The following is a 26,163-nucleotide window of genomic DNA, read 5'->3' as shown; positions in this document are numbered from 1 at the left end:
TACAGGTTTACATATCTAGCAAGACGTAAACAGTCAGGCATGGAAAACTGAATGAGAAATAAGGGAATGTCTGTATGGGCTTAAAGGGGAGTGCCATACGGATCCAGCATGAAGTGTTAAAGGTAACTTTCGCCCAATAATGAGATAAGGGTAAATATGTTCTAAGACCATGTATTCCATGTGCATGCTCATGGTCTTTTAAAGGCTAAATAAATATGCCTGGATCTAAGGTAACATTTAGGGAGGAATAATGCAAATGTAATATTATGCATAACAAAATAAGAAACATTTTTTTGTTTTGTGTTGTTCAGTACTCTGCTCTGGGCTGTATTGGAAAAAGACTAGCTACAGTACTGTATATTAGATTAATAGTACCATCAATGAAGGTACATTAAAATATAACATTCTAAAATACCTGGGGTATCCCCAACAAAACTACAGGCCTTTCACCACATGGACAGACCCATGTTGCAACAGGCTTCTTCACCAGGATTCAGGAATGCTAAACACAGTAGCAGATGAAATCCTTTAATATTGAGTAATATGCAGCAAAACTCTCACATTCTTATATCAGCAGGTTAAAAATGCCCTTCCAGAACCTCGACCTTCTGTCACACATTTGCTCCAACCAGGTGATCGGGCTTTTATTAAAGTCTTCAAAAGGAAGCATAGCCTGGCCCTGAGGTGGAACGGCCCATTCCAGATCTTGTTGACGAACCACTACAGCATTGATTCTAGAGAGGAGACCTAGCTTGTGTGTCCAGCAGAGGGAGCCAGCTCCCTGGTAATGTGTTCTCTTTTAGCAAATGCAGGGCATACTTGTACCTGTATATATAACCCTTCAGTAACCATGGCGGAAATATAAGACGAGAAATAAGGTACAACAGGATATATATAAATACCAGTAATGTTGTACTGCACGCTAAAGTGCAGTGAATACACTTGACTTTTCATGCTCTTTCTCTGTACATTTAGCATTTGTTTGCTCAGAGGTTGATGCTCTTGGTGCTTGCTGAGCAGTTCTTCTTTTCTCCACTCTAGCAGCCCGCTTCTTTTCTTCTTCTGTTGGCATCTTTTTGCATTAAAATTGATTGTCAGTGTTTGTGTTACAATTACTTAGTACGTTTTCCTTAATGTGTCACTTAAGCTGGTACTTAAGTGTTCAATCTGCCTCAAGAATGATTTAAGATATGAACAGGTAGGAGAAGTGACGGCAAAGGTGGTAGGGATGAGAACAGCGCCCGTACATATGCGTCGCACGGCCACCCTGCTGCATGCTGCCAAGTGTTGATTCTACAATAAAATAAAATAAAAAGAGTAATAAAAATCATCACCCGGAATCAGGCAGTAGAGGTCAGGTAGTATACAGTTAGGTCCATAAATATTTGGACAGAGACAACTTTTTTCTAATTTTGGTTCTGTACATTACCACAATGAATTTTAAATAAGACAACTCAGATGCAGTTGAAATGCAGACTTTCAGCTTTAATTCAGTGGGTGAACAAAATGATTGCATAAAAATGTGAGGCAACTAAAGCATTTTTTGAACACAATCCCTTCATTTCAGGGGCTCAAAACTGGACAATTGACTCAAAGGCTATTGAATGGGCAGGTGTGTTCAAGTCCATCGTTCTGTCTTATCAATTAAGCAGATAAAAGGCCTGGAGTTGATCTGAGGTGTGGTGCTCGCATGTGGAAGATTTTGCTGTGAACAGACAACATGCGGTCAAAGGAGCTCTCCATGCAGGTGAAAGAAGCCATCCTTAAGCTGCAAAAACAGAAAAAACCCATCTGAGAAATTGCTACAATATTACGAGTGGCAAAATATACAGTTTGGTACATCCTGAGAAAGAAAGCAAGCACTGGTGAACTCAGCAACGCAAAACGACCTGAATGTCCATGGAAGACAACAGTGGTGGTTGATCGCAGAATCATTTCCACGGTGGAGTCAGGCAGTGTGATGGCTTGGGCGTGCATGGCTGCCAGTGGCACTGGGACACTAGTGTTTATTTATGATGTGACACAGGACAGAAGCAGCCAAATGAATTCTGAGGTGTTCAGAGACATACTGTCTGCTCAAATCCAGCTACTGTAAATGCAGTCAAATTGATTGGGCGGCGTTTCATGATACAGATGGACAATGACCAAAAACATACAGCCAAAGCCACCCAGTAGTTTATTAAAGCAAAGAAGTGGGAAATTCTTGAATGACCAAGTCAGTCACCTGATCTTAACCCAACTGAGCAGGCAATTCACTTGTTGAAGACTAAACTTCAGACAGAAAGGCTCACAAACAAACAGCAACTGAAAGTAAAGCCGCTGCAGTAAAGGCCTGGCAGAGCATTAAAAAGGAGGAAACCCAGCATCTGGTGATGTGCATGAGTTCAAGACTTCAGGCTGTCATTGTCAGCAAAGGGTTTTCAACCAAGTATTAGAAATGAACATTTTATTTCCAGTTATTTAATTTGTCCAATTACTTTTGAACCCCTGAAATAAATGGATTATGTTAAAAAAATACTTTAGTTCCCTCACATTTTTATGCAATATTTCTGTTCAAGCCACCGAATTAAAGCTGAAAGTCTGCACTTCAACTGCTTCTGAGATGTTTCATTTAAAATTTATTGTGGTAATGTACAGAACCAAAATTAGAAAAAAGTTGTCTCTGTCCAAATATTTATGGACCTAACTGTATTTATTGAATGATATATACAAATATATATGCATATATGTGTGTGGTATATACATGAAGGGCAATATCAAACATAAAATTATGATTGCTGAACCTTTTCCCTTTTATAGGAAAAGGCACATAACTTATGAATTCTGATTGTCCTAGTCAAATTGCTTAGTTTCTTGTCAGATGCCATTTTACATAACTGTTGTTAGGGTCATGCTCCATGTTTCTAGGGAAGTGTTCTTTGGTGGTCGTGACCTCAATCATCAGCATGACAGGATAAAAGGTCATTGTGTCCACCATGCTTTATCCTATCTGCGGATAAATCATGTAAAACCTCCAAAAAACATTTTTGGCAATAGATCTTCATCTTCTTGATTTTGACTTCTTGAATGATTTTTGTCTGTCATCTGGGTTTCATATACTTTGTTTTGTAACTCATGAGTGTGTAGGGGACAACTGAAGGGCTCTAGCTCTAGTTGGCTCTGTGCCCTAAAGTAAGGCCTTTCTCTCTTCCTTCCTTTGCAGATTAGTTGATTGATGGCTACAACAGCTCTGACATCACTTCCAGTTACCATCCACCTGGACCAGCCTCTTCCTGTCAGAAAGGCCAAAAATGCCATCTTGGGACAGTTCTGTTTTGAACTTGTGTGAATGTTTTTTATTTTAATTTTGCTGCAACCAATTATACAAGGTAGACAGTGATTGTCGTGGTCGTCTCTTTCTCTTACAGTTTATATTTCATTTGCTTTGTTTGGCCTTTTGCAAAATTCTTGGGTTTTTCTCATAAAATTAGTTATCTGTTTCCTGCCAAGCTAGTACACCTCTTTTAATTCATGTGGTTAAGACAGATAAGTTCTTTAGTTAGTTATTACATTTTCATTTGTTTGTTCACAGCCAGTCTACACTGGTTTACCACCCATAATCAGTTTGTTTCTGCGCAAGATGTTGCTCTTCACTTAAATGGATTTTGGAAGAAACGTATAACAGCTATACTGTCTTGTTCATGATCTTATTATGCTTCAGTTACAGTGACACCAACACATTAATACATTAGCTCAGGCTTTCTTCTTCTATCACATGACCCAATCTTATCCCTCTTATTTTCTTCTTGGAGAATCGCCACCAATCATGGCGATTACTTAAACAACTAGCTACACACTTTGGAAACCATATGTGGGCCATTCCCATAAACTCTGCATTAGCTAGCTTTCTTCTAGCTACTAAGTTACGATTAAAAGTGCTTGGAATCAGAATATGGCTTTCCTAGTCAGCTGTCTCCGACATGCGGAGGATGTTTAAGAATGCTTTTCTTTCTTCTTCCTTCCCTCCTTCTTCCTTCTCTTTACCTTGTTTTCATGTTCTGGTTGTGGGCAGTAGTGCAGGTTTTGTATTTGAGGTTTTTACTAGCAAAGTTATTCCTGCTGGGAAACTGGTGATCAGTCAGCTCCCATCATTAGCAAGGTGAACATCTGAATTTTACTTATGGTCTAGCTCTTGCTCGTGCACTTGTTTTCCTTAACAAAGTTTTGGCTTCTTTTCCTCCTTCTCATCCAACTCAATTCAGACAAGCCTTCCATCTTTCTTATCCTGCATTGGAACATTTCGGAGTGAAAGGGATCGCTCCAACCCTTGTTAAGACCACACCCTGTAGGTTACAGGGTCCTGCTTTGGAACAGTGAGCTTGAGAGAATAAGCACGAGTTTGAGGTTTGCAAGGGTTTTTAATAGAAAGAATAGACATCTTGCCAACGGTTTTATAAAGTCACATGAGCCCATACTTTATGGTTGACTATTAATTTTCTACCGTCAGGGCTGCCAATGGTCGAGTTATGGCCCTTTGCATAAGGTTGGGAATACAAATGCTTCCTCAAAGAGCCATCTCTGGACAGCCATTTGGCGATTGGTCATTTTAGCAGATAAGGTACAGAGGCCCAGTCAAGATAAACCTGCCGTTAAGAGTGTCTGGTAGCAGCTACATAGGCTAAGGACTTGTGTTCCTGGTAAGGTGTTTTACAACAATAAAAAAATCGACAATGCCAGTCTGTTTTAGATTGTAATGAGTGGAAGTTTATTTAATGCAGGAAATATACAGTACATATAAAATAATCACAAACATCCACTTATTGTAATGATATTTAACTAACAGATTGTTGATAAATGGAGCAGAGAATTTTAAAATACAGGGTGAGACAAAATGTTGTTAACACTAATAGATACTTTTTATCACAACCACAACTTTCTGGGTCGATGGATAGGTTGTGGTGGACCACTGCCATGTCCTCCACACTGCTCTTGATTTGACACCCTGTGGTTTCTGGTTACGGGGTATGGTGAAGGAGCGGAAAGTTCATGAAATCAATGAACTGAAGGACAGAACATGGACTATTCCATGTGAAATGTGTGTCCGGTGCTTTATATGGTACTGTTGCTCGTTTTGTTTTGTGTGTTGAACAAGATGGCAAACAGGTTGAGACATTCCTGTAAATCATTTTGCGAATAAATTGTTTCTGCCATTCAAGTGTTAACATAATTTTGACTCACCCTGTAATGCCTATAATGTAATAAAATATGAAAATCTTCAGTAATAATCCTCACCACAATGAGGTGTTTCTGTTCATGAGCTCATTTTGAAATTCACATTCAATTTAACTGCCCCTTCCTGTCCCAAAGAATTTATGGTTGTTGAATTATTCTCTTCCCAGTGAAAAGTTTTTTTATTGCATTTTTCATTTCCATGTTCCTAAAACTGTAGATGATGGGATTGATCATTGGGGGGACAATAGTAGAAATAATAATCATAGTGTTGTAGGTTTCGGTTAACAGGTTTATTCCTATTCCGGGTAAAATTAAAGCTGTCAGCATTGGCAAATAGAAGAGCAACACCACGAGCAGGTGTGTGACGACCACGTCGAAGACCTTTCCCTTGCCTTCAGATGATGAAATCTTCAGGGCTGCGTAGGCAATCTTGCCATATGAAAAGAGGATTATTGCCAAAGTTCCCAAACCAATTGTGGTTGCACTTGTTGACAGGAAACCTAAGTATTTAGCATTTTCATTGCAAGAAGCATGAACCATAGTGGCATAATCACAGAAACAATTAGGTAGGACATTAGTGCGACAAAATGAAAGTTCAGGGACAAATATCATATATACTGTCATTGGCACGCCACAGAGAATGTTGCATAATAAGATTGCTGCCCACACGGTTCGGCCATTTACAAGCTGAGGGTATCTCAATGGGTGAATCACAGCGATATAGCGGTCACACGCCATAAGACCTAAAAGAAAGCATTCAACTATCTCAAGATGAAAGACCACGTACATCTGAAGCACGCAGGCGCCGTATGGTACTGGAGAAGTGTCAAAGAGAAGAAGAGCCATCATTTTAGGGATGAGGTTAGTGTTGTTTAGCAAGTCTATAACAGCCAGGATAGCAATCAAAACAAACATGGGAGTGTGGAGTTGGTGGTTCAGGATTATTACCAGAAGGACCAAAGTGTTTCCAACAAGGGTCACCAGATAAATGATGGCCAAGGCAACAACTGTAAAGCTTCGAATTTGTGATGTGACCTCACAGTGCAGCACAAACTCCGACACAAAGATGGTTGCATTGCGCATCGCTGTAGATTCCATCTTTAACCTGAAACAATAAAAGGAAAGAATGGTGAATGTTTGTAGTTGCAGTGTCGTGTGTGGTAAGGGAGTCAGCACAGCATGTTTCTCCCAGATGATTATTATAATGAGATATAGAGTACAGCATTAGTTGGAATTGTTTCGTTACACTTAACAAATGTTTCTGATGAGTGCTGGGATGGGGACTGGTTTCCCCATGGCCCTTTTTTGAATGAGCAGGTTTAGAAATTGGATGGATGGATTAAAGGACAGATGGATGGTCATGTAGAAATCAAAGCACTTGATGTTTGATATTCTATATGGAGTTCCCTTGGGTAATTTAAAAACAACCAGTATGAGTCAAAGTGAGCAGCTGAGTATTGCGTTTATTACTTTGCGGGTGTGTGGAATACCTTGGGTGCCCACAGCTTTGGCATCACCCACTTCTTGGGAAATCGGGGATGGACTAGGTAGGATAATGAAGACAGACACAACAAAGCCGGTACAAAATTGTAAAATGCTTTGATTTAAAAATGAGTTGTTCAGTTTCTTTGGTTCCTAAGAGGTTGAGCTCTGAATGCAGAGCCAGCCTTTTCCTATGAAGAGCCTCACTTGGCATGTTCTTGATCTATTCTAGTAATTTCGCTGGTTAGCTCAGATACCTTCTTGGTTTCTAATTTATTTATGTGAAAAATATATGAAATAATCTGTCCTCTTAAGAAGGCCTTTAGAGTTTCCCAGAGTAATCCTACAGAGACCTCTGAGGAGGTTTTTGTCTCTAGAAAGAATCTGTTTGAATGAATGTTGTTTTGATATAAATTCCGTGCAGTTCTCGTCTGCTAATAGAAGGTTAAGACGGCATCTGCGAAATGAGTATGTGGGGCATAATGATTTTAGCTCCAAGATCAAAGGAGCATGGTCAGCAATAACAATAGCGTTGTACTTGCAAGATTTCATCGTAGGCAAGAAATTATTATGTATAAAAAAATCAATTCTTCAGTAGCAATGATGCGCTGATGAGTAGAAGGAATATGCTCTTGAGTTTGGGTTTAGAAACCTCCAGGGGTCTGATAAGTTGTGGTCAGTTACAAACTGTGTAACTGTCTTTGCAGTGTTAGATGTCATAACCCTGTGACAGGAGGCTAATCTAAGAGTGGATTTAAAACACAATTAAAGTCCCCAGCCATTATAATTTTATGAGTGTTCAAATTGGGAATGGATGAAAATAAATTTTGCATGAATTCCCTATCATCAGAATTGAGTGCATAAACATTTATCACATGACAATCACATATCTCCCCTTCAGGATCAGATTCTATCTATCTATCTATCTATCTATCTACTACATCTGATGCCACAAATGAGACTGTTCTATGTATTAGAATTCCCACACTTCTAATTTTCTTTGTAAAACTGGAATGGAACATTTGGCCAGTCCAGTCTTTTTGCAGCCAGAACTGATCCTAGCTTAGTAAGTGGGTCTCCTGTAAAAATACTATTTTAGCATTCAGACCTGTGAGAGGTGAGAGAATACTTTTTTTCTCTTTAATTCTTGATTTAGACCTTTGATATTCCAGCTCACAAAGTTAACTGTCCCATCATGGAGACATTGATTCTGAATTTTTAATGTCATTTTGTAGTCTTAACTGGAAGTGAGAAACCTTTAACCTTAATTTCCAATTTTCCCATGAGTTATTGCCATGCAGACTATTGTTACGTTGGCAATTATAATTAAAAGGATTAAAAAGATAAATTAGATATAGCTTGCTCTTTTTGTCTCCCCTTATCCCCCACATTTTGCCTCCCCATGTGAGGCTGAACCCCACTTCACAAAGTCCCAGTCCTGTGACATACCAAGAGACAGAGCACGTCCAAAACAAAACAAACCCCCCAACTGCGACGTTAAAGGATTAAAAACTAGAGATATCTATTGGCGATAAAGTCTAAATACTATAACCACAAAATATAATTTCCAACAGTCTTGAAATATTAAGGTAGTAAACCCAGGGAATGGTGTTAAAAAGTGGCCCTGGATAAGCATAGTAAGCCTTAATGCAATAATAGCAATAAAAATAAACCAAGGGTTTGATGTTAAAGTCTCGTTTAGAATAGTAAAAAAAGAAAAAAAAACTACCTTAATTTCTTCCACACATGCGCATATAAATGTAATTAAAACATAAACAGAAAGTGACCGAGAAGAGAAAAGGATGTATAATTATGGTACCAGTATCATTGCAAGCGACTTAGACAGCAGGTAATATCTTCTTGCCATGCCATGACACAATGAGACTCACTATAATATTTCAAAAAAGTGTCAGGATCAGCATTCTTAACTCTTTTTCTGCTTCCTCCGAGATGGAGAAGATGTAATATTTGTCTTGAATATCTACTTTCGGTATGGAAGGACACAAGAGGCTTTATCTGATATCGGCTTTCCGTAACCGCTGTTTAATATTGTAAAAAATGGCACATTTAGCAGCTGATTAGGGTAAGAAATCAGGGAAAATATTAAAGTGGTTATTTTTAAATATAATCCCTTGTATCTGTCTGAGAAGTGCCATTACATTAAGCTTAAATTATAATCTCTCAAAGCAAATAGAGTCCTAGGTTTAAAGGTATTTGATCCATGTATGCGATAAGCTGCCCCTATCTCGGTATTTGATTTAAAGTCCTCTCCAATTATTTTTTGAGAATAGTTCAGCTACGAGATTCACCAGGTTTGGACTTTCATGATTCTCATGTAGACCTTCGATTCTAATATTATTCCTTCTGCATCCATCTTCCAGAGCCGCAAGGCTGTCTCTCATTTTTTTTCATTCAGAATTCGCAGCTGTAGCTTTTCCATTAGTTTGGACAGATCGTTTCAGCTTTCATGCTCCGCAGGTGAAGTGGCAATCCTCGTTACAGCCGATGCTTCCGGCCTGCAAGGAGTAGATGAAAGCGTGGACTGCAAGGCCATTTCCAGTTTCAAGTGATCTTCTGGAATCGGCGAGCTATCGTGACCTGCATCACTTGCACCTTCGCTTCCATTTTTGCTCTGGACTGGAGAAGATGCAGTGGAGCGGGGTCCTGGGAAGTCTGTGCTTTTGCCTGCCTGTTCCAAGTCAATCTCTGAAAGGCCGTACCTTGCACTTGGACTTGATGTCTGTCTAGACTTGGATGTAGCTTTAGGTTTCTTTTCTGTTTCTTTCTGAGACCCTTTTTTATTACTCATGTTTATATACTGTAGTAGAAACTCCTTGGGTTGGGTAAATACAGGATACCTTGGGATATTTAGAAATAAGAGAAAAAATAGAGCTTCTCTTCAGATGTCCATTTCCTGTAATGGATGAGACCAATGTTTTTTAAATCAAGACATTATTACTATGAACAAGAGAGAAAGCTAATAAGCACTTAACTCAACAAATCCACAAGCAAGCAGTTCGCAATGCAATCCCAGCAGTCACCAACATGAACAGAGATAAAATCATTGACCATAAAAATATAATTCACACATTTAGAGACTACTATAAATCCTTATATTCTACTGAGTTTAAAGAAGACATGACACAATCTAATGCATTCCTAGATGCATTACAGATACCACAAATAGATACTCTTAATGGAGAGGAATTGGATAAACCTCTGGCGCTTTCAGAATCACTAGATGCTATAAAGTCATTTCAGAGTGGGAAAGCAGCAGGCCCTGATGGATACCCTGTCGAATTTTATAAGAAATTCTCTACTCAGCTAGCTCCCCTCTTATTAACAACATTTACAGAAGCTAGGGACAATCAAATTCTACCTCAAACTTTTTTCCAAGCATTAATCACCATCTTTCCTAAACAAAATAAGGACTTATTACAATGTTCATCATACAGACCAATTTCACTTCTGAATAATGATGTTAAGATACTCTCCAAAGTCCTAGCTAGAAGGATGGAGAAAGTGCTGCCTTTGGTAATATCACAAGATCAAACTGGATTTATTAAAGGCTGACACTTAGCTTCTAATCTTTGACGCCCGTTTAATGTAATATATTCACCTGCAAAGTCAAACACCCCAGAGATATTATTATCGTTGGATGCAGAAAAAGCATTTGATATTATTGAATGGTACTGACATTTCACTACATTAGAGAAATTTGTGTTTGCCACTAACATTCATGCATGGATCAAACTACTGTATACCAATCCATAAGCTTCAGTTTGTATTAAAAACATTAATTCAGACTACTTTAAACTAGAACGTGGTACCAGACCAGGATGCCCCCTGTCACCACTACTTTTTGCAATCGCCATTGAGCCACTGGCGGTTCACTGTCGAAATGCTTATCAGATAACGGGGATTATCAGAGAAGGACTTAAACAGAAAGTTTCTCTATATGCAGATGATATGGTAATGTATATATCAGAAAATACTATGCCTGCAGTCTTAACAGCACTTACAGAATTTTAAAAGATCTCTTCCCAGTGAATTCTCAAGCATACAATATTAGATTGGACACCTTCCCTTTTATCATTGCAGATCAGTTTAAATACCTAGGGGTAAATATCACAAGTAAACATAAAGCTCTTCATCAACAAAAGTTTGCCGTCTGTATGGAAAAAATTGCATAGATGGTCAACCGTTCATCTCACTGTAGCTGGAAGAATTAACGTTGTTAAGATGAATATCCTTCCTAAGCTTTTCTTTTTATTGCAAAACATTCCAATATAATACATCAATAAATATTTTTTTAAGCAATTAGAATCAACCATAACCTCATTTATTTGGAACATAAAACATCCACGTATCTAAAGAGTGACCTTACAAAGATCTAAGGCAGAAGGTGGCATGGCTCTTCCTAACTTTGTTTTATTACTGGGGAGCAAAGATACAAGCTATAAAAACCTGGACAGAAATAGATGAACATACAAAGGCTTGGTCAGCAGTAGAAATAAAATCCTTCAGTACTTCTTTATATTCCCTGCTTTGTGCCCCTATAAATGCAAGTTATCACCAATATACTAATAACCCGATTGTGCTTCAGTCACTTAGAATATTGAATCAATGTAGGTTCTCTGTATGAGAACCAACTTTTTCAGCTTTTTAATATCTTGAAAACATTTGCGATTAAATTACTTAGAAATCTTTATATTGACATCATCTTTGCATCCCATGAACAATTACATTCCAAATTTAACTTCCCAGCAACAAATTTCTTTCACTATCTTCAAATTAGAAAGTTTGTTAAACAGAACCTGCCCGATTTTCCTCATCTCCCACCTTCCTCTATGCTGGAAAAAAAAAATGCTCAGTTTCGAGGAATCAGACAACATTTTTGCAATATTTAAAATTATTTTACGGTCCCTACCTTTCAAAGATCCAAGAGGACAGTGGAAAAAGGATCTCTCACTCAACATATCAGAAAAGGAGTGGAAGATAGCAATGCAGAGAATTCCTAGCACATCTGTCTGGGTTAAAACTGCCCAAAATGTTTCCAGGGCAAGATCCAACCTGCGAACGCTGCAGTCAAGTTCCAGCCTCACTGGGTCACATGTTTTGGGCCTGCACCAAATTAACATCATTCTGGACCAAAATGTTTAAGTGCCTTTCAGATAGCCTCTGTGTCACAATCCCTCCTAATCCACTAACAGCTGTGTTTGGTGTATTCCCAGATGGGCTTAAAGTGGAGAAGGACAAACAAACTGTGATTGCCTTTACTACACTATTGGCACGTAGACTTATCTTGCTAAACTGGAAGAATCCTAGCTCTCCTCTTTTAAGTCAGTGGGTAAGTGATGTTTTATATTATTTGAAATTGTAAAAAATCAAATTCTCGCTTCGAGGATCTGTGCAGAACTTTTTCAAAACCTGCCAGGATCTAATCAATAATATTTTAAAATAAGCTCTTAAAGCACTGAGGAAATAGATTCTCTTCTCATTTCTTTTTCTTGTCCATTTATCTTTATCCACTTATTAAACTCATCAATTTATTTATTTTTACTAGCTTTAAGTTTTACTTCATTGACCGTGCTGTCTTTCTCAGGGGGTGGGGATTGATTTGTTTTCAATCCTATTTTTTGTAAAAATGAATCTGTTTGTATGGAATGATTCCAATAAAATCAATAAAATAAAAAAAAGTGCAAAATACTTACATTTGCAAACAGTGTCCGAAAAAGTGAAACACAACTCAAATAAATAATCAAGTGCTTATGTTTAAAATCGAACAAAAAATAGGTTACAGTAAATACGATATTAGCCAAGAATGAAACAGAATCGGGACCCTTATCTTCTCTCTCCTCTTTCTCCAGTTTGTCTTTCTCACTTTTACTGTCCCTACTTACCATCCTCAGCTGGGTTGAGAATCCAATGAATGAAGTCAACCCTTGTAGGCCATTGTCCCAGCCACATTGGCCAGAACCCGCTAAGATGTCCAAACACTGACTCTGTTGTACCATTCAACCAACCCACGGTTCAATGGCATCTATAGGATGATCGTTGCAGCCCTCAGCCACTCCTGCTCTTGGTGCTCAACAGGAGTGACCTGCCTCTGGAGTACTGTTCCTCTCACTCCCTAACAACACAACAACAACAACATTTATTTTGATAATACTTTTTTATCAAACAATGTAGCTCAAAGTGCTTTACAATATGAAATAAAAAGGAAGTTAATATAAAACATAAACAAACAAGATTAGGCAATAGCATTATACAGTGTGTAACAAAGGAAAAGGAAAGGTTGGATGGACAGAAGGACAGAAAAAACAAGCAAACAAAGAAACTCCAGTTAGGCTGGAGAAAATAACAAAATCTGCAGGGGTTCCAAGGCCAAAACACCCCACTGGGCATTCTACCTGACATAGATGTCGTAAATTAGTCCTCATGGTCTCCAAGCTTTACATGGAAGACTTTGATGGTGATGGACATGTAGACATATGGGACACCCACCATTCAATCCATAAACACAGGGTGCAGCATGGTACATTGATCAGGTGTTGGTGGCGTAGATTGCCACCACAGAAGGACCAGAAAAGACAGCAGAGAAAATTAGAGATAAGTATGGATTGCAGAAGCCAGAGGAGAATGATAGTTCAATGTTCATATAATCTAGAAAAATCCATTTTAAAATTATTGGTTTTTATCAATTTGTTTTGATTGTTCTACAGTGTTAGCCTAGAGAAGTTCTATTGATAAAGTATTCCAAATTTTAGGTGCATAACAGCAAAAGGTCGCCTCAACACTTCTTTTAAGGTAGGCTCTTGAAATTATAAGCAGACCATCAGTTGAAGATCTAAGGTTACAACTTGGAGTTTAAGGGAACAACCCTTCCAAAATATAGGACAGAGTGAGATTATTTAAGGCTTTTCAAACCATTAGTAGTATTTCAAAGTCAAATCTAAATCACATGGGTAACCAATGTAACAACAGTAAGACTGGTGTGATGTGCTCAGATTTTCTTTGTCTAGTTAAGACTCTTGTTGCTGCATTCTGCACTAACTGTAACTGATTGATGTCTTTCTTAGGTAGTCCTGTTAGGAGTGCATTACTGTAATCTAGTCGACTAAAAGCAAAAGCATGAATGTATTTTTCAGTATTTTGTAAAGTTATAAGAGGTTTAACTTTTGCTATATCCCTTTAGTAAAAAAAAATGCAGTCCTAGCATGGTTATTATAGTTAATCTATACTAATAAAAGGCAAAGCCCTCACTCACTCACTCACTGACTCACTCATCACTCATCACTAATTCTCCAACTTCCTGTGCAGGTAGAAGGCTGTAATTTGGCAGGCTTATTCCTTACAGCATTTTTACAAAAGTTAAGCAGGTTTCATTTTGAAATTCTACACATAACGGTCATAACAATCGATAACGATTGACAACATCCGCCATGTTGAACTTTCTTAATTATGGCCCCATCTTCACGAAATTTGGTAGGCGGCTTCCCTGCGCTAAACCAAACTGATGTACGTACTTATTTCGATGGTATGATGCCACTGTCGGCCGCCATATTGAACTTTTCAACGTCACTAATTCTCCAACTTCCCGTGTAGGTAGAAGGCTGAAATTTGGCAGGCTCATTCCTTACAGGTTACTTACAAAAGTTAAACAGGTTTCATTTCGAAATTCTACGCGTAACAGTCATAACGGTCAACAATGTCCGCCATGTTGAACTTTCTTATTTATGGCCCCATCTTCACGAAATTTGGTAGGCGGCTTCCCTCCACTAACGGAAACCAATGTACGTACTTCTTTCGGTGGTATGACGCCACTGTCAGCCGCCATATTGAACTTTCCAACGTCACTAATTCTCCAACTTCCCGTGTAGGTAAAAGGCTGAAATTTGGCAGGCTCATTCCTTACAGCTTACTTACAAAAGTTAAGCAGGTTTCATTTCGAAATTCTACACGTAACAGTCATAATGGTCGACAACGTCCGCCATGTTGAACTTTCTTATTTAAGGCCCCATCTTCACGAAATTTGGTAGGCGGCTTCCCTGCGCTAGCCGAAACCAATGTACGTACTTATTTCGGTGGTATGACGCCACTGTCAGCCGCCATATTGAACTTTCCAACGTCACTAATTCTCCAACTTCCCGTGTAGGTAGAAGGCTGAAATTTGGAAGGCTCATTCCTTACAGCTTACTTACAAAAGTCAAGCAGGTTCCATTTCAAAATTCTACGCGTAATGGTCATAACGGTCGACAACGTCCGGCATGTTTAACTTTCTTATTTATGGCCCCTTCTTCATGAAATTTGATAGGCGGCTTCCCTGCGCTAACCGAAACCAATGTACATACTTATTTCGGCGGTATGATGCCACTGTCGGCCGCCATATTGAACTTTTCAAAAGTCTTTGTTACTTATCGGCCCATCTTCAAGAAATTTGGTACGCGGGTTCCCAACGCTAACTGAATCCTACTTATGTACATATATACGTCCATAGCCTGCAGCTCGGTCACCGTGTGAGGCAGCATTGGGTCCCCCATCCCCACGCTTCCCACGTTGTTGGCTGTCTGCCTATATAAGGTCATCCGTCACTCTGGTCTCTACATTCCCTTCCTTGCTTCGCCACCGGATTCACATCTCCCTACTGATAACTACAGCCTTTTTATTTAATTCACGGCTTCTCCGCTGTTTTATTGTTCGTTTATTACGATTATAGTTATTGTGTGAATATTTTAGACTTACTTTACATTGCTCAGGTACCCATTTCCTTTATCATTCCAACCGTACCCCTATTAACATGTCTATCGAGGTGATCACCATCGATCAAAGAACTGTCACTTACTGAGTGGTTTCCATGCCCGGAGATGGCACCTACCTTTTCCATTCTCTTTGTTACATATTGCACGGCCATATCAGGCTCACTCTTGATATCCATTGTGTCTTATGCATTGAATGACTGGACAGGTTCAAGGTGTGGACTGATGACGGTACAGGAGATAATTAGACTACACAGGAGCACTATAAGAGTGAATTGCTTAAGCCCTTCACCTAGGGATCTGCATGTGAGTTGATGGCTGCCGTTGAATTGTTCGGTTGTCGCTTTCAAGTGTACTGAAATGGCCAAATATTCTACACCTTTCGACAACCGCCAATGCCTCTTAAACATCTTAGATTCACAGGTGACGATTTGAGTAGTGGACACTTTGATGTTTATGGAAGTTTAAACTCTCAAAAGCTGGATGTGAAGTTATCGATGAAACTGGTTGTATACTTACAACGCTTGACAGATGCCGAATGTCTCTTCAACACAAGTCCTGCAAATACTGTCGTAATTGAAACAAACCATGAAACTCAAACCGATTATGACAGCAGCAATCCAAGCTGTGAGATTTGAAACAAGATTACTGTTCACATGGCCAACTGTACGTTGCATGCTCAAGAGTAAGCTCAGCGCACAGCCTGGTCATATTACAACCGGAGGGCCGAACTCACAATGTGGTATACAAAAAGATCCTTAACAAATAATTATTGGTATATTTTCCCTCTGTTTAAAAAGGTTTAATTTTCTTCTTAATAAAAATTTTAATGCAGAACTTCGCATTCATAAAAACATTTTCGTAAACTAAAATAAAATAGTTAACAAAACTGGAATGAAAACCTAAAACTAAATGAAACTACTAAAGTATTTGGAAAGACTAACTGAAATAAAATAAAGTTTACTAAAAATAGTTTTAGTTTTAGTTGCTGAATGAATATTCTTGCTGTTAGATTATAAACCCTGCCTGAATGCCTGCATTTTTTTGACACTAATTCTCCTGCAACTTTGCACACAAAGTATACGAAGTATAGAGAACGTATAGTAACCCTGACAAAAATTGACCTTGAGGTTTTGATGAATTTTGACGTTTTAGACATCCCCGAGTCCAAAAATATCTTTTTTTGTTGGAACTATGTATGGATGTGTTTGTAAACACCATAACTCAAAAACGCAATAGATGAATGAAATTTTGCACGTGGTTGTTAAACCAAAATTGTAGATTTCTATTAACCTTTGGGCCAAATCCATCAACCAGAAGTGATACTTTACCTGAACAAATACTCAATTATTTTTTTATTCATGCAGCTGCAGAGTCTGATTTGCTCAACTTTTATAATAAATATTCAATGTGTTATTAATTTGATTTGATTTGTTGTTAATGCTTCTTTAATGTACTTAATATAGTCATTGTTTTGTGGTTTTCTCCTCAAATATCAATCTCCATATTCGAGTACACAAGAAGGTCCAGGGGAGACCACTCCCGATTTTTGAAAATAAAACAGCACTGACCGAGAGACTGACAAGGTCATCATATAAGATCAGCGTATTGTTGCTGACCAATCACTTTTGCTTTAAAAATATTGTTTAATAACGACGAGATACAAACCTTGTAAAATTCCTGAGATGGCAACGTCTCTACTGAACTATAGGTAGGTAGGCGAAAAGAGTCTGCCAAGTGATGAAAAGCTAAACATACTAATGTGTTTTTGTATTTATGCCATATTTATTATTTCTCTTTTTTAGTTAATATTCACAGCTCAAAATACCTTATTAAAATAATCCAGTAGCAGAATTATATTTTAAAATATCTGTCCCCATTTTTTCAATGTTTCTCAGCTCTATCAAAATAGATAGATGAAATATCATATTTTTTTGTTCTTAACATCAGCCATATCATACATATTGCATAAGAGTGATTTTTTCTGCCTTGTATCCAAACCTGCTTGGTAGGCTCCAGGTTTACTTTGATCCTGCTCTGGATGAACAGGTTTAGATAATGTATTTATTGTTCTTAATCTTAGATGCTGTCTCTGTCATTTTGTGCCTGTCCACACTTATTACCTGCTCTTCCTCTGCTCATCATGGGTTTCAATACTGAAAAACCTGCTACCGATCTGTCTAATTTCAGTAATTTTCGTCCTATTTCTAATCTACCCTTAATTTCCAAAATTCTTGAAAAAATAGTGGCTATTTAACTTCATTCTCATTTATCTCAAAATAATCTGTATGAACAGTTCCAGTCTGGTTTTCATCCCCTCCACAGTACAGAAACGGCACTTGTTAAAATTACTAACAACCTCCTTATGGCTGCTGATTCTGGTTTAATTCCTATTCTCATCCTCCTTGATCTGAGTGCAGTCTTTGAGACTATTTGTCACACTACTCTTCTTATCTTTTATTCTTATCTTATCTTTGATTGGCATTACCCACACTCCACTAGATTGGTTCAGATCCTACCTCTCAGGCCGCACTCAGTTTGTTCAGCTTAAAACTCTCACATCTCAACCCACTGCTATTACTTCAGATGGGCTCTGTCCTGGGGCCCCTCCTTTTTATTATTTACCTCCTTCCTCTTGGCAATATCTTTCATGAATATAACATTAGCTTCCACTGTTATGCTGATGACACCCAGCTCTATCTCACTAGCAAACCTACTGCTTCCTTTCCATCCTCCTCACTTACTAATTGCATAGCAGAAATCAAATCCTGGTTTACTTCAGATTTTCTTAAATTAAATAACAAGTGACAAAACTGAGGTTCTCCTCATTGGTACAAAATCAACATTATCCAAAAAATGATCATTTTTCATTTCTTATTGATAATTCCTATGTCTCCCCTTACCCACAGGTGTCTTCCTTGACAGTACTTTATCCTTTCAGTCCAACATCAGGAACATCTACCGGTCTGCATATTTCCACCTGTGTAACATTAATTGCATTCATCCGTCCCTCACTCCCCATATCACTGCTATCCTTGTTCATAGCCTTGTCAATTCTCATCCGGATTATTGCAATTCCCTTTTCTTTGGTCTTTCTTGCAAATCAATTTATAAGCTTAAACTGGTCCAGAATTCAGCTGCCCACATCATTACTAGAACCCCCTCTGTTCACCATATCACTCCCATTTTGCAGCAGCTTCATTGGCTTCCAGTTCAGTTCCGAAATCAATTAAAAATTCTCCTACTAACTTTTAAGGCTATCCACAACCTTGCCCCTCCATATGTGTCTTACCTCCTCCATGTTGCCATTCCCTCTCTGTACCCTTAGATCCTCTTCCTCCATCCACTTGACTGCCCCCTTCGTCTGTCTTAACACTATGAGGAGCACAACATTCAGTCGCTCTGCTCCCCAGCTTTAGAACTCACTACCACCTGAGCTTCGAAATATTGAATCATTTTCACTTTTCAAATCTAAACTTAAAACTCATTTCTTTAAGACTGCTTTTTCTCTTTGATTACAATTGCTGTCTGATTTTAATTTTTGTATTTAACTTTTGTTTATAATCTGTGTTTTGCCTATTGTTCGGTGTCTTTGAGTGTTCAGAAAGGTGCCTACAAATAAATAAAATGTATTATTATTATTATTATTATTATGGTGGGCTATTCAAGTCTCACTGCCCCTAACCTTGACACTACATGCTTGTGTTTCTTTGTTTCCCTCAATACAGCTAGGTCGGGTCTGCACACTGATTCAAGCCTAAGAGCCTTGTTCTTCCTAAGCCCCCTGTGATTTTCATGGTCACACCTGTCAGAACACAGTAGATTCTGTTTTCTAATTTTTTACATCTTTTCAGGCCTGCAGGTGGCAAAATTCTATCTATAAATTGTTTGTGCCTGAGAGGGAATCAGAGATCAATATGGCTGGCAGAAAATAATGAAGCCCAGTATTTGAGATTTTTGAATGCAATGTTGAAGACATTCATTATAAGCACATTGTCGTTGGAGCAGGATATGTTGTGTGCTGTAGACATTTAGAGTAAAAAACCCTCACACCTTAAAATTCACATAAATGTCATTACAAACTGGCACATTCTGTGCAATAAAAGGAAAAAAGTGCCAACAGTCAGCACAGATTTGTTCAGCACAAATGACATGAAAAATATTTTAAAAAATTATAAAATTGTGTAAAATTGTTCATAGTCAGTACCTGGTTTTGATTATGCTTGTTTTTAATCAGACAAAAACAAAACCAAATAGTAAAATTTGTTGTGTAGTGTAGTAAGCTTCCACTAACATTAAACTCATATTATATCCAAACCCGTTAAGTGCACAGTTTTGTCTTAATGTGACACAAAATATAAACTGCATAGTAGCTTTTTAACCGTACCATAATTACTAAAACTAAATCAGAAACTAATAAAATAGAAATATCTTTGTAAAATAAAAACTACATTAAAACTAAAAAAAAAATTAAATCTTAACTGAATTTTCAAATAAGGTCAGAAAAAATATAGAAATAAAAACTAATATAAAAAGGCTAAACTATAAAAACCTTGAGTCCTAGTAATCTGATTAATATTATGTGATATTTGATCTCGGCCTCAATATTTTACACAATCCCTATATTGACATTGCTTTAGTGCAGGAAACTCACCTTACAGCGATCAACATTAGACACTGCCAAACTAGATATTATTACCGGATCACTGCTTCCCTGTCTGCTTCTACTAAAATCTTTGGTTTACTTATTCTCATTAGAAAGAATGTACAGGTGAAGGTTACTGCAGTGGGTGGTGATGATAAGGGCCATTGTTGGTACCTACAGTATGCACAGAGTTTCCATCCATCCATTTCCCAACCCGCTGAATCCGAACACAGGGTCACGGGGGTCTGCTGGAGCCAATCCCAGCCAACACAGGACACAAGGCAGGAACCAATCCCAGGCAGGGTGCCAACCCACCGCAAGACACATACAAACACACCAAGCACACACGAGGGCCAATTTAGAATCACCAATCCACCTAACCTGCATTTCTTTGGACCGTGGGAGGAAACCGGAGCGCCCGGAGGAAACCCACGCAGACACGGGGAGAACATGCAAACTCCACGCAGGGAGGATGTTTATAAGCATTTATGCACCTACTCAGTATCAAGGGTCTTTCCTACCTCCTATAGGAGTTTCTCACTGACTCTGCTCCTTTGACATGTGGAATGCCGCAGGGCTCGGTTCTTGGACCTGGACATTTCTGTTTATATATTCTTCTCCTATCACAGATTCTTAACTTTTAACTTAACTTTTAAGGACATCTTGTGTCATCTCTATGCAGATGACTTACAGCTTTATTTTTCATTTAAGCCTAACTAAATTAATACTTTGGTCACTTTGGTTGATTGTCTGTCTCAGGTTAACGACTGGCTCAGCAGTAATTACCTGCAGTTGAATTCAGGGAAAACTGAGGTAGTAATTGTTGCTCCTCCTGTTCTTCATTCTGAGATCAGTTTAAAATGATCTTCTGTCTCTCCTGTTATTAAGTCGAGTCTACGTAACCTTGGGGTTATTTTTGACCAGTCCCTGACACTTGATGAATATGTAAGGTCAGTCAGCCGCTCATGTTTCTTTCATTTAAGAAATCTCTCAAAACTAAGAAATTTTTCAAAATCAGAATTGGAGATGCTTGTTCATTCTGTTATTTCCTCACGGCATGATTACTGTAATGCTCTCTATATGGGTTTGAGCAAGTCCTCTCTCTCATGTCTTCAGTTAGTCCAAAATGCAGCTGCCAGGCTCCTAACACGCGCTAGCTAGCTGGAGTGATCATATCCCCCCCATTTTGCACACACTGCACTGGCTCCCAGTGTTATGTAGAATTCATTTTAAAGTTTTGGTACTTACTTTCAGAGCTTTGCATGGACAAGCTCCCGAGTACCTAACCAGCCTGCTCCAACGCCATACAGCTTGTCGGACTCTCAGATCTGGGCAACAGGGCCTTCTCGTTGTCCTACGCACTCGGCTAAAAACCCGTAGGGGTCGTGCCTTTCAGTATGTGGCACCAAGACTATGGAATAGCCTTATGGTCTGCATGGAGTTGAGTCTGTTGATTCTTTTAAAAAACAACTGAAAACATTTCTTTTTAAACTGGCTTTTAATCAGCCCTGAATAGTTCCATTTTGTTTATTTATTGTTTTTATTGATTTTGTTTATGTTTTGTTTTAACTGTCGTATTTATACTGTATGTGCATTTCAGCGCCCTGTGACCTTTTGTCTGTGATGGGCACTATATAAATAACCTACTACTACTACTAATACCTAGACTACTCTCCCAGTTGGCTCAGTAGAGGATCCTGAAATCCTGAGGGAGGCTACAAAAGGCTGTTTCCAATACTGTTCCATTTCTTTTTAATCACATCTTTAGGTGTTCTCATGGTGTTGAGACGGCCCTCCTTATAGTTTTCAATGACATCTCTCTTATTACTGACTCAGGTGGCGCTGCAGTCCTTGTCCTCCTTGACCTGTCTGCTGCCTTTGACACTGTTGACCATGAGATATTGCTGTTGCGGCTTGAACATCTTGTTGGGCTTAAAGGGGCTGCTCTTAACTGGTTCAAGTCATATTTACTGTAACTGGTAGACACTTTTCAGTGACTTTAAATTCCTCTTTTTCGTCTACTTCTCTTAAATGTGGTGTTCCACTTTGGCTCCTATTTTACTCTTTATATACCTTCACCCTATTGTAGCGATTTTTAGGAAATTTAACATTTCTTTTCACTGCTATGTGGATGATACTCAGGTTTATATTCCCATCTACAACTCTGCAATAAATGAACTGCACAACTGTCTTTCTGACCTAAGATCCTGGATGGCTAATAATTTTCTTGATCTGAATCAAAATAAAACAGAGGTGCTTATAGTGGGTCCATCAGCTAAAGCTCTTTCTCTGTCTTTTGCAAACCTCACGTACGTAATCTTGGTGTTATTTTTGACAGTAGCCTCTCTTTTGAGAAACAAGTTAATTCTGTAGTCAAGAGTTGCTTTTTCCAGCTTCGTCTATTAGGTAAGATCAAGCCTTTTTTATCTTCTAGGGAGCTTGAGAAAGCTTCTCATGCTTTTATCTTTTCTCGCCTCAATTACTGCAACTCGCTGTATTCTGGGATTAGCAAATCCCAGATATGCAGGTTACAGTTGGTCCAGAATGCTGCCGCTTGCTTTCTGGTTGGGGCAAGAATGTCTGACTCTGTTTCTCCAATATTAGCTTCTTTACACTGGCTGCCTGTCAGTTTTCAAATTGATTTTAAAATCTTGTTGCTACTTTTTAAATCGTTACATGGGCTTGCTCCTGCCTATTTATCCGAATTGTGTGTTTTACACCAGCCATCCAGAGTGCTTAGATCTTCTGGTCAGTTGTCTCTTGTTGTCCCTCATACCAAGTGTAAAATTAAGGGGGGCAGACAGGGCTTGTGCAGCTGCTGCTTCTCACCTGTGGAACTCTTTACCTCATCACATAAAGGAGTCGTCTACAATTGAACTGTTCAAAACAAGAATAAAGACTCATTTCTGTTCACTCATTTCAATTCCGTGACCTTCAGTAATACTGATGGTTTCATCACTGTGATTATGTAACATTACTTCTGTTTATTATTTATTTTATTTATGTTCATTTATTTTATTTCTATTTATGTTATTTATGTTAATTGCATGTTTTTTCTTTTATTCTATTATTGTAAACCACTTTGGCCACAGAATTCCTATGTTGTTTTAAATGTGCTATCTACAGTGGGATGCAAAAGTTTGGGCAACCTTGTTAATAGTCATTATTTTCCTGTATAAATCGTTGGTTGGTACGATAAAAAATGTCAGTTAAATATATCATATAGGAGACACACACAGTGATATTTGAGAAGTGAAATGAAGTTTATTGGATTTACAGAAAGTGTGCAATAATTGTTCAAACAAAATCAGGCAGGTGCATAAATTTGGGCACCGTTGTCATTTTATTGATTCCCAAACTTTTAGAACTAATTATTGGAACTCAAATTGGCTTGGTAAGCTCAGTGACCCCTGACCTACATACACAGGTGACTCCTATAATGGGAAAGAGTATTTAAGGGGGTCAATTGTAAGTTTCCCTCCTCCTTTAATTTTCTCTGAAGAGTAGCAACATGGGGGTCACAAAACAACTCTCAAATAACCTGAAGACAAAGATTGTTCACCATCATGGTTTAGGGAAGGATACAGAAAGCTGTCCCAGAGATTTAAGCTGTCTGTTTCCACAGTTAGGAACATATTGAGGAAATGGAAGACCACAGGCTCAGTTCAAGTTAAGGCTCGAAGTGGCAGACCAAGAAAGATTTCGGATAGACAGAAGCGACGAATGGTGAGAACAGTCAGAGTCAACCCACAGACCAGCACTAAAGACCTACAACATCATCTTGCAGCAGATGGAGTCACTGTGCATCGTTCAACCATTCGCGCACTTTACACAAGGAGATGCTGTATGCGAGAGTGATGCAGAGGAAGCCTTTTCTCAGCTCACAGCACAAACAGAGCCGCTTGAGGTCTGCTCAAGCACATTTGGACAAGCCAGCTTCATTTTGGAATAAGGTGCTGTGGACTGATGAAACTAAAATGGAGTTATTTGGGCATAACAAGGGACGTTATGCATGGAGGAAAAAGAACACAGCATTCCAAGAAAAACACCTGCTACCTACAGTAAAATATGGTGGTGGTTCCATCATGCTGTGTGGCCAGTGCAGAGACTGGGAATCTTGTCAAAGTTGAGGGATGCGTGGATTCCACTCAGTATCAGCAGATTCTGGAGACCAATGTCCAGGAGTCAGTGACAAAGCTGAAGCTGCGCCGGGGCTGGATCTTTCAACAAGACAACGACCCGAAACACTGCTCAAAATCCACTAAGGCATTCATGCAGAGGAACAAGTACAAGTAATGGCCATCTCAGTCCCCAGACCTGAATATAATTGAAAATCTGTGGTGTGAGTTAAAGAGAGCTGTCCATGCTCGGAAGCCATCAAACCTGAATGAACTAGAGATGTTTTGTAAAGAGGAATGGTCCAAAATACCTTCAACCACAATCCAGACTCTCATTGGAACCTACAGGAAGCGTTTAGAGGCTGGAATTTCTGCAAAAGGTGGTGCCCAAATTTATGCACCTGCCTGATTTTGTTTGAACAATTATTGCACACTTTCTGTAAATCCAATAAACTTCATTTCACTTCTCAAATATCACTGTGTGTGTCTCCTATATGATATATTTAACTGACATTTTTTATTGTAACAACCAACGATTTATACAGGAAAATAATGACTATTAACAAGGTTGCCCAAACTTTTGCATCCCACTGTAAATACATTTGACATTGACATCTTAAATGCTGAAAAAATGAAAGCATTGCTGAACTTGATTCCCAGCTTTCTCGCCCCCACTTGCTAGATAAAAAAATAAAATTGCAACTGTTAGGGCTCAGATAAGTTCAGTATGATGGGCTTCTCCCACCACTTCCATGGTCTTATGGTCCCACTTCCATCTGGCAGACAGTTTTCTAGCACACAGCTTCTGTCTCTTGGTTGTCTGGAGTTTAAACTCTGTACTGCCTCCACCCTCTGATCTGCTCCTAGCAGTTTATTTATTTTTAGTATATTTGTTACACTTGTTAATACGGCTGTATTTTATTGTTAATAATTTTATTTCATTTTTTACTTTCTATTTCAAATTATTACTGTCTATTCACTTACTTATTATTTATGTATTTATCTTTATAGTATATATTTTTTTTACCTGTCTTGTACTTCTCCTGTGTTTACGTATATGTCGCACCGCAGTCCTGGAGAAAGTTATTTTATGCCACCGTATGCTGCAATGTGGTGTATGGATGGTATGAAAATAAAGACACTTGAGCTGACTTGAAACTCTTTGCTAAAGTCCTAGCATGCAGACTTCAATCTGTTATCCATAAACTGATTCACTCTGATGAGACTGGCTTTAATTGCTCCTGCTTTGCTTCAGATAATCCAAGTAAACTCCTTGGATGCTGAAAAGGCATTCAGATGATTAAAGTGGACATGGGAAAAAATGGGATTTAGTGAGCATGATTAAAACATTATAATCTATAATCTCTCAACTGTGTTGTTCACAAATGCAGAGATATCGTCTTCTAACCTTATTAGGAAAGGGTCCAGACAAGGCTGCCCATTCTCTCCTATTCTTTTTCATTTATCTTTAGAGCCACTAGCTGAAGCCATTCATACATCTACATTACTTACATTTCATTACATGACGCTTATCACAGAATTTCACTTTGTGCTGATGTCATCCTCCTATACATAGGGATTGCTCCAAAAGATCTCCTAAACATTTTAGCTCTTTTCAAATCCTTTGAAATGATGTCAATGTATGAAATTAATTAATTGAACTCCACACTTCTACCACTTAATGCCTCCTCCTGTTCTAGTAGTTACCCCACATTTGTCCTCACTACTAACCGATTCAAGTATTTAGGTATTTCGGTCAGGGTCTAACATCCCATTGTCCTTTCAGTCGTGGCTGGCCACTGTAACAATCAATATTGTCACCAGAGGCAATTTTGTCAGCTCCATGATTCCATTGCCTCCACTTTCCTTTTGGTTTGAGGTTCTTTCTCTGCTCTCCGATTTTATCTGGAATGCCACAAGACTCAAATGGAAACATGGTGTTCTAATC

General features: G+C 38.5%; 1 protein-coding gene across 1 annotated transcript in view; it reads right to left on the bottom strand.

Annotated features, from left to right (window-relative positions):
- LOC120524168 (olfactory receptor 13G1-like) overlaps window positions 1-26,163 on the bottom strand; it is a 169,965-nt gene that overhangs the window by 139,741 nt on the left and 4,061 nt on the right. Inside the window, exon 2 of the mRNA XM_039746049.1 lies at window positions 5,999-6,316. Within this exon, the coding sequence (XP_039601983.1) occupies window positions 5,999-6,316 (318 nt within the window). The remainder of the gene's footprint in view (window positions 1-5,998; window positions 6,317-26,163) is intronic.

Source organism: Polypterus senegalus, chromosome 2, assembly GCF_016835505.1.
Source record: "Polypterus senegalus isolate Bchr_013 chromosome 2, ASM1683550v1, whole genome shotgun sequence".
Taxonomy (NCBI): Eukaryota; Metazoa; Chordata; class Cladistia; order Polypteriformes; family Polypteridae; genus Polypterus; species Polypterus senegalus.
The sequence above is the reverse complement of the archived record's forward strand: the minus strand, read 5'-3'. Positions and strand labels throughout refer to the sequence as shown.